The following is a 13,682-nucleotide window of genomic DNA, read 5'->3' on the forward strand; positions in this document are numbered from 1 at the left end:
AGAAATTTTGAAAGGACATCCTAATAGGTTCGGGTGAAGTTTGGGTTTTGGAATGCAGCTTTATTATAAACTGAGCAAGATGATCAAATACTGAAGCGGTGAGGTTGCCTGAGATTACATCAGAAGAAAAAAAATCAATGTGTTATGCGTGTAAGCAATATATTAAAAAGATAAGAGAACTTGAAACCGTTAATTTTACAAAAAGTGAAACCCTATTGGATGTATTGTATTTGAGCAACTCAAAGTTGAAATCTTCTGTTTACATAAACATTTTTTTTGTCTGAGCTAATTTTCTCATGAAGAGGATTTAGGTTGTGATCAACAAATTTAGATGGACACATTGATGGATGACAATATAAACAACCAACTATAAAGTTGCTTTTTTTTTAGCATTTATTACTTCAATAAATATAGATTCGAGTTCTTTACTTTTAACCAAGATCAAGTCAGTTCTAATGTTAAAGCTTAAGCTAGACTTAATATACATCAATGCACCACCATTCGTAGCTTTAGTTGACGTGTGAACAGATACATATCCATCTAAATCAACATTAGTTATAAACACATCTTTGGTTCAAGATTCAGTTATTCCAATAAAATCAGGAAAATTGTTAAAAGATGCTTATAGTATTTTAAAATCGTCAATATGATATGGTACTGAAAATATGTTTATATGGAGATAACTTACAGAGTTTCGGGACAAGTCAATGTACCAAGGAAATAGAATAATAGTTTAGAATAATATTCGTGCCAAAACCTTTCGTATTTTTTACTTTATTTAGAATTTAGAAAGTAAAGAAATTAAGAAGGTGTAAAAAAACAAAAAAAATAAAACCAATTTTAAACAAAAACATAAAAACAAAACTTTAAAAACATTGAGTTCAGAAAATACCGTAAAGAAACCCTTCTACATTGAAAATTGGAATCTCTTACACAGAAACCAACTCGTTAAGAAAATAGTAATTACGAAACGTATATTAGTTTACTTTTTAATCAAATAAGTGATTACACGTATGTATGTAGACGGAGCTTCTGCTGGATAATCTATTTTCGTTAATTAACGTTTTACATCTTTAACACACGTTTGTTTCTATTTCGTTGGTTTTTAGATATGAATTTGTTGATAAAAATCAAATGAATTTGATTTAAGAAAAATAATCCTTGAAGAAAATCAAAAAAAATCCTGCAACAGAAAATCACATTTTGACGGCTGAGAAAAACAATATGCCATGACTGAAAATTTTGAAAAAAACCGTCCTCCGATAAATGAAAAAAAGCCACAGTTCGAACTTGGTTTTGCAGAAAATTTTATTTTAAGTGGCATAGCAGCAGCTGTTTCGAAGACAGGAGCAGCTCCTATTGAGCGAATAAAACTTCTTGTGCAAAATCAAAGCGAAATGATTAAACAAGGTACATTGTCTGAGCCCTACAAAGGGATTATTGATTGTACTATCAAGACCGTAAAAAGTGAAGGTATGTAGAAATAGATATATAAAAAGTCTCAAAAATTTTTTTTTTTATTTAATTTGATAAAAAATGGGTTTTGATTTCAAATTCAATACTACTTACATATCGCTTTATTTGTGTATCAAAAAAGGTTTGCTTTCATTCTGGCGTGGTAACTTAGCTAATTGCATACGATATTTTCCGACGCAAGCTTTGAACTTTGCTTTTAAAGACAAGTTTAAAGTCATGTTCAAGAGTAATTCCAGCGATTCGGCACTAGTTGGTTTTAGCAAGAATGTTGCGTCTGGAGGAGTAGCCGGCGCTCTATCCCTTTGTTTTGTATACTCATTAGATTTTGCGCGTACCAAGTTAGCAAATGATTTAAAATCAAAAAAAAAAAGAGGTGAACGGCAATACAATGGGTTGATAGATGTTTACCGTAAAACATTAGCAACCGATGGTATTGTTGGGCTTTATCGCGGTTTTGTTGTATCTTGTGTTGGAATTATCGTGTATAGAGGTTGCTATTTTGGCTTTTATGACTCTCTTAAACCAGTTCTTCTGGGGGATGATGCCAACATTGCTATGTCATTTGCTCTCGGGTACGGTGTCACGGTAACATCTGGTCTAATTTCGTATCCTGTGGATACTATTAGAAGACGCATGATGATGACATCTGGACAAGCTGTTAAATACAAAGGATCAATCGATTGCATTTCCCAAATTCTTAAGAATGAAGGAATGACAGCAATGTTTAAAGGTGCAGGTGCTAACATCTTAAGAGGAATTGCGGGAGCAGGTGTACTTTCTGGATTCGATGCCATTCAGAAAGTGTATGTTGGTGTAAGAAAAAAATACTCTGGTTTTGATTAATAATGATTTTTTATGTAATAAGATATAAATATATATGGCTGTTACTATTAACAACCTTCTACGTAACTGCAAACTTTATGAAAAGTTGCTTTAGAATTTATTTGGTTTGAAAAGTTTGAAATGAAGGTTTTTGTTTTGAGCAAGGAACCAATTTTAAAACCTAGACATTTTTAAAATCAATTTTAAATTAAAAATTACTAACGTTAAAAAACTTCACCCAAATTGTTGAATTAATTTTGGCTTATTTTTGCTTTAAATTATTATTTGCATCGAAAAAAGAAGTTATGAAATATTAAAAAGAAAGCCTTAAAAATTTGATCAACTGTTTAAATATAAAACGTTATGATTAACGGAAATCCTATTAATTAGTGAAAACACAAAAGAAGAAGGGTAAGGCGTGGCGCGTTGAGTGTAGGGGCAAGTTTGGCAACTAAAACATCTCAAAAAATATGCATCTGGTGACAAAACGTATAATGGAAGAAAGATAGAGACTTGTGAGGATAACACAAGGGACAAAAAATAGTTTTAGACGATCAATTTGTTTATTTTGATACTAAAAATTTTAAAAAAAAAAGTATATTATTTTTCTTTTGAAATTGTTATAAGACATCTGCATTTACATAAGTGTTAATATTTTATTCATTTAATACACTTTGATATTATTTTTCAGTTTGGTCCAAAGTCCTACCTTTCTTTGCATAACATAACTTTTATTTTACCAAGTCTAGTCGGGGATAGTTGGACAGCGTAATCGCGTAAGAGTGTATGTTATGTTAATAATCAAGTAATACAAATTCTCTTTATCCAAATAATATCAAGTAATACAAATTCTTTTAATGCAAATAATAATTTATTATAAGGAATTTTCGCTGGATTATGTTCACCAGCATCATCGGCTCGTAAAATTATTTAAGTATAAAAAACAGTTTTAAGAGTCCAAAATTTTGTTTTTCAAACTGTCCATTATCAAGATTAATTCCTCCATTTAAAGGGGAAAATTGGTGCTGTGAACGTAACCTTTAAATATTGTGCTTAAAATTTTTGGTCCGTGATTTGAGTGAGTTTTAATTTGAAGTTTTAATGGCTTCTTTCCTGTAAACTTTAAGTTCGTATTTACCATTAGGGTTATTATCTTTACATTGAGAAATTTCAAAGCTTTATTTTCGGTTACGATTGTGTATTGTAATGCAGGGTGTTGTTTGTTTAAAATAAGTTAGAATTGCTCTGCTTTCTGAATTTTTGAAAATCTAATATGGCTATCATCAAAGTATCTTAGATAAGATTTTAAGTCGAGAGGAGGATTTAATTTTGTTGCAATTTTAAAAGCATTTTCTTCGTGATGTTGTAGAAAAGATTCCGCCAGTATGACAATGAATGAAAGACCTATAGGACCGGAATTCTCCAATTAATGAATTTCTTCGTTCAACAAGAAATAACAACAACGATGTAAACAAAGCTCTTTAAGCTTTCTTGTTTCTAATATTTTGTTGGAATCATCTTTATTTAGTTGATCATTAATATATATATATATATATATATATATATATATATATATATATATATATATATATATATATATATATATATATATATATATATGTTAATGATAAAATATGTCCACCAAAACTAAGAAGCCAAAACTAAAGGAACTTTCAAGAGTAAATCATTGCAAGCATATCAGATCAGTAATTGATGACATATCGATCAGTAACTGAGGCATAAGTTGATCTTTTTTTTTTTTTGTTTAAAGCTCTCTCGTTTTAATGTATCTAATAATTATGCGATTAGTATATGGAGTACTTTTCTTCAGTCGTTCACTTAGATGCTCAGCTTCAACAAATCCTTTGTTTTTATATTTACTAACTAATTGACATATGACATTTTACATTTTCTATAATTTACTTTATAGTGTTCAGCATTGTAACCATCAATGCCGAACACTACAAAGTAAGTTATAGAAAAAGTGTAAAATGTCATTATTTTTTTAAAAACACCATATTAACTTTGTGCCATTCTGTCGTCATTTAGCAATAGTTTCACTATAAGTTTCTACTAAAAAATATTTGAAGGGTTTTATTTTAACAAGAACCCAGATTCGAAAAAAATAACTGTTTAATAAATAGCGGTGCTGTTCCACAAACATAACGGTATTCAAGCAAAAGTTCTCCGTGTTTTTGAAGTATCATTAATTTTATACTATTTAGTATTCATATAAAGAAACTGTTATCGTCCAATTTTATTAGTAAATAGTAAAATTTAAAAAAAACCTACTAAAGTTTTTAACTCAAAAACGTTTTAGAATTATTTTAGGCGCTTTTGTTTCCTTGAAAAGCATTTTTTTAAAGAGTTACCTTAGTTATGGAGGACAGCGTAAATATAGTTGCACGAATCTGAAACTAAGCAATTTTAATGGGCTTTTTTTTTTTTTTTTTTTAATATATACACAAATTGTTTTTGCATGCTTTATTCAAGCAATTCATAAAATATTAGCATTTAGAAATGACGAAGGCTACCTTTCTTCAGAAAAACCAGTTGCCAACAACAAATTTCCTGAAGAAAATTTTAAATTTATAATTCTGTCTCTATTAGTGCGATGTCTCCCTATAGGTTCATAAATCGTTTTTCCATGAGAAATATTGGTCTTTAAAAGAGATTCAACTTCCCAAATTTCTATAGTTGAATCAAGTCCTCCAGATGCAAGCATGGAGCCATCGGATGAAATAGTCAAACTGTGGATAGCCTTTGAGGAAGTTTGGATTTCACTTATTAACCTTCCGTTGGATAAGTCCCAAACCAATATTTTGGAATCATCTCCAGCTGAGATTAAGTTTTTTCCGTCGTTTGTGAAAACGAGAGAGTATATTGAAGCCTAACAAAAATGAATGCAATCAACAATTAAAACAAGTAGATTGACAATTTATCACTGTCAGGAATAGATTTACTTTACCTTATGGCCAAGTAAAACACGAACAAACTGCCCCGTTTGAAGATCCCAAAGGCGACATGATTTGTCAGAAGAACCAGATGCTAGGTAATTACCATTAGGATGAAATTTCACACACTATTGTAGAAATTTTTAAAAAAAATTAGTTGTCATTACATAGACATTGGCGTATGTAAAATTAAGAGCAACAAATGAAAATTAAATTATTTGAATGTTATTTAAAATTTCATGTCTAACAGCATTCAGGCATGTAATACAAGACAAAATTAAAAATCGCTATAAATTACAAACTACAGAGGTATGGGTTCTAATGCCCATGACTAGCATCTCATGCATCAGATAAGAAATTTAATTCTACTTTTTTTTTTCATATTCTTTATTAATACATAACTTACTGTTTCTTGTGGCTGAGTTATATGAATTACAAAATTAAATTATTTTCTGTATTATTATTGCAATTTCAAAAAATATATCAATTGATCAGATGCAATGACAAACATCAAAATGTTTTTAAACTTTCTGTTGAAATTCTCTTACTCTCAAGATTCTTATATTAAGGTATTCCAGTTGGGGCACATTAGGCTGGTGGTCGACATGACATACCTGACTTTAGCTTGTAATTTTGCCTGTAAGGCATGCACCCTGTAATAAACTACTATTGAACATGACCGATACAACCCTCTTTTAATTTCCTTCAATATGGCCTTAGGATATCTTCATATTTCTCAAAGATATGCATGAATGTGATAGGTATTTTGGTCAACTGATGCAGCACTATCTATAATATTTTACCATTGGCACCACTTTGACCACCGGTGGCTGACACATCAAAAAACACAATAAATCACCTCAAAAATATCTCAAAACAAATGAAATAATAGTATTTCAACCCATTATATTAAATTAAACCTAAAAACGTAAAAACAATTTTTAGACACTTTACAAAATCCTATTGGTGGTCAATGTGTTAAGATAAAAATTCAACTGATATATCATTAAAAACAAAACTTTTTACTAGATATGCTCATCTTATTGGCATTATATTACTATAAACTTTCATATTTGACTTTTATTATATGACTCCCAATTACCATTAGGCTTGAAACATCAACCACCATTATATGTACATGCATAAATTGCACACAAACACACACATGCCATTCTGTTATTGCCATTCTAACTATACAGGAGGGTGAAGATAAATTAGACTCCAAATAAAGATAAAAATTAATTTCTCTCACATCAACACTATCAGTATGACCTGCAAAAGTTCGCAGAGGATACACATATTCTGTGTTCCAAAGTCTTAATGTCCGGTCAAAAGAAGCTGATACAAAGTATGTTGCATATGGGGAAGAAGTGACATCCCATACAGCTGAATCATGGCCTCTATACTCTGCCAAGCATCTTTTCTCTGACACATTCCATAATCGAACTAAGAAGAAAAAAATAAAAGAAATAAAAAAATTTTAAAAATTCAACATAAAGAAAAGTTAAATAGTTCCATAGTTTAATAAGTTAGTGAGATTAATATACTAAAACCTGATTTATCTTTAGATGATGTTAGCAGATGGCTATTGTTAGGAAGAAAATGTGTCTGGTAAACCACACCATTATGACCACGTAATGTTATCCATTCAGAACTATTTTCATCTGCCACTAAATTAAGTCAATGAAGCAGATGTAATTTATAAAATATGTACCATTAAAAAAAATAGATTTTTTAAAAAAATATGTTAAGTGAAAACTTGCATGAATAAAAGCAATAACAAAAAAAAGAATATTAATAAAAGGAATAAAACATTTAAGAATATTAATAAAAGGAATAAAATATCTGCTTTACAGACTTTTTCAAATTATTAGATTTATAGCAGGTTTACAGAACTATCATTATTGAAATTCAGAACTACCATTATCACCAAAATGTTTTGGAGCCAAACTCCACAGTTGAACAGAAGAATCATCAAAACCAGCAGCTAAAGAAGTATTTTGAGAGGAAAAACAGGAGCAAGAAATTCTATGAAATGAAAAACAATACAGTTATTATATAACTGCCAAATCAAAAAACACCATTTTATAATGATGATAAGAAAAACATAATAATTTTAAAGAATGCTACTAATAGTAATAAAAATAAAACATTATTAGACAAACAATATATCATTTTTATTTGGAACTCATAGTATTATTATTAGAAAAATTCTCAAAACTTTTTTGTATTGCCAAATAAAACTGATGTTTTAATGGAGAGGTTTAAGTGAAAAAGTTTTCTCAGCCAATAATGTATATAAAATGATAAACTTCTATAAATTACATTAAAAATATTTCATAGAAAATGAAAACTAAAAAACATAATTACCCTTTATAATTATTTTGGAAACTATATAAACAAATAGATGGCTTAAATAACTTGCTAGAACTGTTGAGTGCTGCAATTGACTGATTAAGACTGTTGAGTGCTTGCTGTTCAGGTATAGTAGTTGACCAGGAAAAATTAAACTCATCAAACTCATTATTATAAGCTTCAAGATCATTACATGATTTACTATTTAGGTTTGGGTGAGAAGTTTTTATACAAAACCGAAAATTTAATGTCTGCAAAATAAGTGTGTAGTTTCCGTGTCTTAAGTGTTGAAGTAGATACATGTAAACATTTGGTGAAATTTTAATTACAGTTTTAAAATCACGAAGCAATTTAATATTTTTATAAAGCTTTAGTTGATTGATGTCAGTTAACTTACTGAGATTATCAATTAACTCTTTTTGATGCTCCTCATGGTCATGATTAAATTTGGTAAAGAAAGATTGTGCTGCAGAAAGATCAGGTTTTGCTAGTAAATCAAGATAAAAATGAACAAATATAGGACACAATAGAGTTGATAACTCTCTTTTAAAACTTGTATTACATCCAGCTAGGAAAAATTTTAAACTTAAATAATTCTCTTCATAAGAGCTAGATTCTGGCTTTATGGATGCAAAACACACAGCATTCTTTTCACCTGTCTGTGTATTATACATTTTTAACCATTCAAAATAATCTTTAGCTGTGGAACTAATTGATTTCAAATCTTCACTTCCCTCAAAATACTTTTTATCGAAAGCAAGATCTTTCTCGGTTTTAATAACAATATTTGGATCTAAGCTATAGTCCCATGGACTTAAGTTCAGTGTATTTAGATTTGATAATAAAGTAGTAGAACTTCCTGTCTCAGGCTTGCAGGATATAGATCGTTGATCTTTGTAAGCTAAAACCAGTTTATTGACTTCTTCTGTTAGTTGCTCTTTAGTTCTTGATGTAAATTTATTCATTGTGAACTTGTCATTTCTTATTTGTTCTAATGAAGGAACTAAATACATTTGTCAGTATGATACTGTATATGTATCAGTATGTATGTACATACATATGTAGTGTGCATATGTATGTGTAATACATACACACTTGCACTAAATACAAACACACATGCATTGCTCGCTCAAAAACACTCAGCAAACACAAATATGTTCATAAGTAAAGAGTTTTTATTATTATAGAACTATATTTCTCTTTAGCTTTGTAAATATGAAACTGTCATTATACAGTCACACGTGAATATTTTGCTTTATAACAAACTCTATTTAATTTTTCGAGGAGATTTCATAACGATTCTTCGGACGTTTTGTAACAAACATTAACAACATTGGGAAATAATAAAAATAATAGTAAAAAAATGTTTGTTTAGTGTTCGACTTCAATGACAAAAAAGAACATATAAGCTACGAAATATTTCCAAGTCCAATCCCCTAAATCATTTTAGAAAATTGAAGCATCGTTTTAGACTTCTATGAAATTTTGTAAATCAATTTATTCTATTACAAGGAATTAATGCTGAAAATTTCTGATCAAAGTATCAAATGAATTTAGAAGTTACTAGACTATATATTTTTTTCAGCTTATATCGGGGGTAAGCAGTTCTAATTCTCTGTTAATTATCTTTCTTCTTTTTTTTTTTTTTTTTTTTTTTTTTTTTTTTTTTGACTTTTCTGTAAAAACAAAAAAATTATTCCTTTTGAAATTTGGGCGAAATCTCCACGGACGATTGCCCATGAATGTCATTTCGAATTTAAACTTTTACATTTCTCAGGGAAGAAGCCATTACGGTAGGAAGTGGTGCTGTAATGCAAATAATGTTAGTCAATCTATTCGACATCATTCATAATACAACAGAAATCAGCAGCCTCATTTTAATGTTTGTGTTGCTGATTTTGCATTTTGGTTTTACTCAGATACTAACATTTTGAGAGTTTCGCTAGAAAACAAAACCCGCAACAAGTAGTAGCATCAGAATGATGATCTAACAGATGTGAAAAGTGACAAGATGCTGTTTTCGTGTAGAGGTACCAGACAGGCGTCGAGAAACGCCGCTATCCATAGCAGTACAACCGATTTTACTTAAATGCCGAATAATCTCTTTTTTTAAAAAAAAGTTTTTACTAAAGGAAAATTTGTGCATATCAATGATCCGAATTTTCACACTCAGCTTATTTAAGAACACATGTATACGACCCTAAATATGTTAAAATTACTATTTTATTTTTATTTTATTTTTATTTTATTTTCATTTTATTTTTATTTTATTTTTATTTTATTTTTATTTTATTTTTATTTTACTTTTATTTTATTTTTATTTTATTTTTATTTTATTTTTATTTTATTTTTATTTTATTTTTATTTTATTTTTATTTTATTTTTATTTTATTTTTATTTTACTTTTATTTTACTTTTATTTTATTTTTATTTTATTTTTATTTTATTTTTATTTTATTTTTATTTTATTTTTATTTTATTTTTATTTTATTTTTATTTTATTTTTATTTTATTTTTATTTTATTTTTATTTTATTTTTATTTTATTTTTATTTTATTTTTATTTTATTTTTATTTTACTTTTATTTTATTTTTATTTTATTTTTATTTTATTTTTATTTTATTTTTATTTTATTTTTATTTTATTTTTATTTTATTTTTATTTTACTTTTATTTTATTTTTATTTTATTTTTATTTTATTTTTATTTTATTTTTATTTTATTTTTATTTTATTTTTATTTTATTTTTATTTTATTTTTATTTTATTTTTATTTTATTTTTATTTTATTTTTATTTTACTTTTATTTTATTTTTATTTTATTTTTATTTTATTTTTATTTTATTTTTATTTTATTTTTATTTTATTTTTATTTTACTTTTATTTTATTTTTATTTTATTTTTATTTTATTTTTATTTTATTTTTATTTTATTTTTATTTTATTTTTATTTTACTTTTATTTTATTTTTATTTTATTTTTATTTTATTTTTATTTTATTTTTATTTTATTTTTATTTTATTTTTATTTTACTTTTATTTTACTTTTATTTTATTTTTATTTTATTTTTATTTTATTTTTATTTTACTTTTATTTTATTTTTATTTTATTTTTATTTTATTTTTATTTTATTTTTATTTTATTTTTATTTTACTTTTATTTTACTTTTATTTTATTTTTATTTTATTTTTATTTTATTTTTATTTTATTTTTATTTTATTTTTATTTTATTTTTATTTTATTTTTATTTTATTTTTATTTTATTTTTATTTTATTTTTATTTTATTTTTATTTTATTTTTATTTTACTTTTATTTTACTTTTATTTTATTTTTATTTTATTTTTATTTTATTTTTATTTTATTTTTATTTTATTTTTATTTTACTTTTATTTTATTTTTATTTTATTTTTATTTTATTTTTATTTTATTTTTATTTTATTTTTATTTTACTTTTATTTTACTTTTATTTTATTTTTATTTTATTTTTATTTTATTTTTATTTTATTTTTATTTTATTTTTATTTTATTTTTATTTTATTTTATTTTATTTTTATTTTATTTTTATTTTATTTTTATTTTATTTTTATTTTATTTTTATTTTACTTTTATTTTACTTTTATTTTATTTTTATTTTATTTTTATTTTATTTTTATTTTATTTTTATTTTATTTTTATTTTATTTTTATTTTATTTTTATTTTATTTTTATTTTATTTTTATTTTATTTTTATTTTATTTTTATTTTATTTTTATTTTATTTTTATTTTATTTTTATTTTACTTTTATTTTATTTTTATTTTATTTTTATTTTATTTTTATTTTATTTTTATTTTATTTTTATTTTATTTTTATTTTATTTTTATTTTATTTTTATTATTTTTTTTTTTTAACTTATTTTAAGCTTTCAGAAAAAGTAATATTATTTTCGCATTTAGTGGCTTTTTTGGTTTTCTGGACTTAACAAAGACAACTTGTTACAACTTTTTAGAGTTTTTCTCATGCAATACTAAAAAAACTAATAAACTTTTTACTATTTCTCTAAAATTGAAGTCATTATTCATACTCATTTCGGTCGCTTCGCTTATTGCTTATTTTTGCATCTGACATTGAAATCCTTTCAAAAACTCTTTAAAATCTTTAAATGCAATTAAATTTATCAAGATTGAGATTTTTTACACAAACTTTTAATTAACAGATTAAAATAAATTGTTGACATTTTGTTGGTTTGAGAATAGAACTAAATGGCTAAATCAATTTCAATCTTTACGAGTACTTGCTAAAAATAAAGTTTAAAAAGGGTATTGAGTTAGTGAATATCAAAGTGATGTGTTTGAGATTTTTCTTTGATGTGTAAAATTGATGTTTATTTTTTTGGTTGGCTCTTATAATGCTTAGAAAAAATAATGTTTAAAAAACCTCAATGCACCTATTTTTAATGAAATTATAACATACAATCCATTAAACTGCAGTAAATATTACATGTACTGAGTGATTTTCATAATTTAGAGGTCTAAACTACTTTTTTTTTTTTTGTTGGCTATTTTTTAAATAATTATGCAAAAAATGCATAACTAGCTTGGCAAAAAATGCATAACTAGCTTGGCAAAAAATGCATAACTAGCTTGACAAAAAATACATAGCTAGCTTGACAAAAAATACATAACTAGCTTGACAAAAAATGCATAACTAGCTTGACAAAAACGAAAAAGTGATAAATATTTTAAGTTTTAAACATAGGTAGCTTAAAACATAATTTTAAAAAGTTCTTTGTTTTAAAAAAAAAAAAAATTCCTATATCAAATTTAAAGACTTTGCATAAATTGATGGGACTAATTTTTGGTAACTAAAAAATGTTAGCTTTTTTATCAATTTTTATGTTTGTTTGTTTGTTTTTTCTTTATTTGTTTTATTTTGATGTAACATTATAGATGAATGGTTGATCAGATATATAATAGAAAAAAGTTATAAATATAGTGGTGGGTGGGTTGGGGGGATGGGGAGGGAATGGGTGGCTTTTGGGTGGGGTGGGTTTGAGTTGGGGGTGGGTTCGGGGTGGGTTCAGGGTGGGGGGTGAGTTTACAACAAATCTAGGGATTTTTTCGGCTATAAAATGAGGTAGTTCAATTCTTTTTTTCGACTATTCATTATTTACTTAACTTTAGTTTCGTTCATTTCCTTTCACTTTTATTCATTTTTAAAATATTCTTGATGAATGCTTTCAAAAAACTAATTGTCGAGTCACACCTCTATTACATGCAAGTATTATTTTAAGCCTGTTGCAGTTAAATAAAGCTATATATAGTATCATAAATATCGCTGCAGCAAATACATTTTTAAACACTGCTCAAAAAACATATTTATCAGAACTGTAAACTGCAAAAAGTAAATGTTTAAATTAAAATTAAATTTTCTTATCTTTTGTTACATTTACAATCACACAGTTGGGTAAAAAAACAGAACTGTTTTATTGTTGTAGTAAACCCAGGGCTGCCATACAGAAGGCATTCCTGTTTGCTAAGAAATACAATATTTGAAACTAGACTAGAACAATATAACTGTACAACTATGCCCATACCAATTCTTCGGTAGGAGCCTAACAAGATCTGATTGTGAACTTGCTTGTAATTTGCTTTATACGTAATCTCGTATGAAAGGGTGGAAGAGGGGCGTTCTCTTTCTATCAGAAAGTGAAGGTTTGTTCTTGTAAAAAAATCAGCTTCCACAAAAGCTAATCTTGCAGAACCTGAACTTTGTGGCATCCGTAAAATGTTGGTTTGCGCTTAATATAGTATCTAGTAGATTTGCTATAAAACAAGAGATATCGTTGACTGATTTATCGATTTTTAGGTTGGTTATCCTGAAACTTTTGAAAATTAAATATTCTAATTACCCCTCATTCTAAACCAAATAATGACTACTGAGATTTGTTCATCTAAAAAATATTTTTTAAAAGATACTTTCCTTTCTCTTCATTTAGAATTTTTTAAAATCTTATTTCTAATCATTTACTTTATTCAGAACAAAAAGTTTTACAGAGTGAAACTTCTACGTTTAGTAAATATATAAATTAATTTCGGT

General features: G+C 25.9%; 2 protein-coding genes across 5 annotated transcripts; one reads left to right on the forward strand and one right to left on the reverse strand.

Annotated features, from left to right (window-relative positions):
• Positions 1-950: 950 nt before the first annotated feature.
• Positions 951-2,444, forward strand: LOC145202349 (uncharacterized). 3 transcript variants are annotated; one of them, XM_090081838.1, is made up of 3 exons: positions 951-1,011; positions 1,110-1,473; positions 1,598-2,444. In XM_090081838.1, the coding sequence occupies exons 2-3, from the start codon at positions 1,230-1,232 to the stop codon at positions 2,317-2,319; spliced, it is 966 nt and encodes a 321-aa protein (XP_089937964.1). In that variant the 5' UTR covers positions 951-1,011; positions 1,110-1,229; the 3' UTR covers positions 2,320-2,444. The 3 variants fall into 3 exon arrangements, with proteins under 3 accessions (XP_089937964.1, XP_079931386.2, XP_089937965.1); XM_090081839.1 differs by having other exon boundaries at positions 968-1,015; XM_080075260.2 differs by having other exon boundaries at positions 951-1,473.
• Positions 2,445-4,723: 2,279 nt separating this feature from the next.
• On the reverse strand, positions 4,724-8,916 carry LOC145180402 (TAF5-like RNA polymerase II p300/CBP-associated factor-associated factor 65 kDa subunit 5L). 2 transcript variants are annotated; one of them, XM_080055290.2, is made up of 6 exons: positions 7,623-8,916; positions 7,174-7,280; positions 6,806-6,922; positions 6,505-6,698; positions 5,267-5,380; positions 4,724-5,188 (listed from the first exon to the last, which is right to left on the reverse strand). In XM_080055290.2, exons 1-6 carry the CDS (start codon positions 8,618-8,620, stop codon positions 4,829-4,831), a joined length of 1,890 nt encoding a protein of 629 aa, XP_079911416.2. In that variant the 5' UTR covers positions 8,621-8,916; the 3' UTR covers positions 4,724-4,828. The 2 variants fall into 2 exon arrangements, with proteins under 2 accessions (XP_079911416.2, XP_079911417.2); XM_080055291.2 differs by having other exon boundaries at positions 7,183-7,280; positions 7,623-8,703.
• Positions 8,917-13,682: the final 4,766 nt, after the last annotated feature.

The sequence above is a fragment of the Hydra viridissima genome, unplaced genomic scaffold (genome assembly GCF_058129835.1).
Source record: "Hydra viridissima isolate aposymbiotic clone 2 unplaced genomic scaffold, HvirCarnegie_v1 scaffold_3, whole genome shotgun sequence".
Lineage (NCBI taxonomy): Eukaryota > Metazoa > Cnidaria > Hydrozoa > Anthoathecata > Hydridae > Hydra > Hydra viridissima.

Excerpts from the sequence above, each read along its gene's own strand:
- LOC145202349 (XM_080075260.2), top strand. The coding sequence starts at position 1,230 with ATGACTGAAAATTTTGAAAAAAACCGTCCTCCGATAAATGAAAAAAAG. Across the intron at positions 1,474-1,597 it reads CAAGACCGTAAAAAGTGAAG|GTTTGCTTTCATTCTGGCGT; the intron begins GTATGTAGAAAT and ends GTATCAAAAAAG.
- LOC145180402 (XM_080055290.2), bottom strand. The coding sequence starts at position 8,620 with ATGTATTTAGTTCCTTCATTAGAACAAATAAGAAATGACAAGTTCACA. Across the intron at positions 5,381-6,504 it reads GTCATACTGATAGTGTTGAT|TGTGTGAAATTTCATCCTAA; the intron begins GTGAGAGAAATT and ends TTTCTACAATAG. Across the intron at positions 5,189-5,266 it reads GTGTTTTACTTGGCCATAAG|GCTTCAATATACTCTCTCGT; the intron begins GTAAAGTAAATC and ends CATTTTTGTTAG.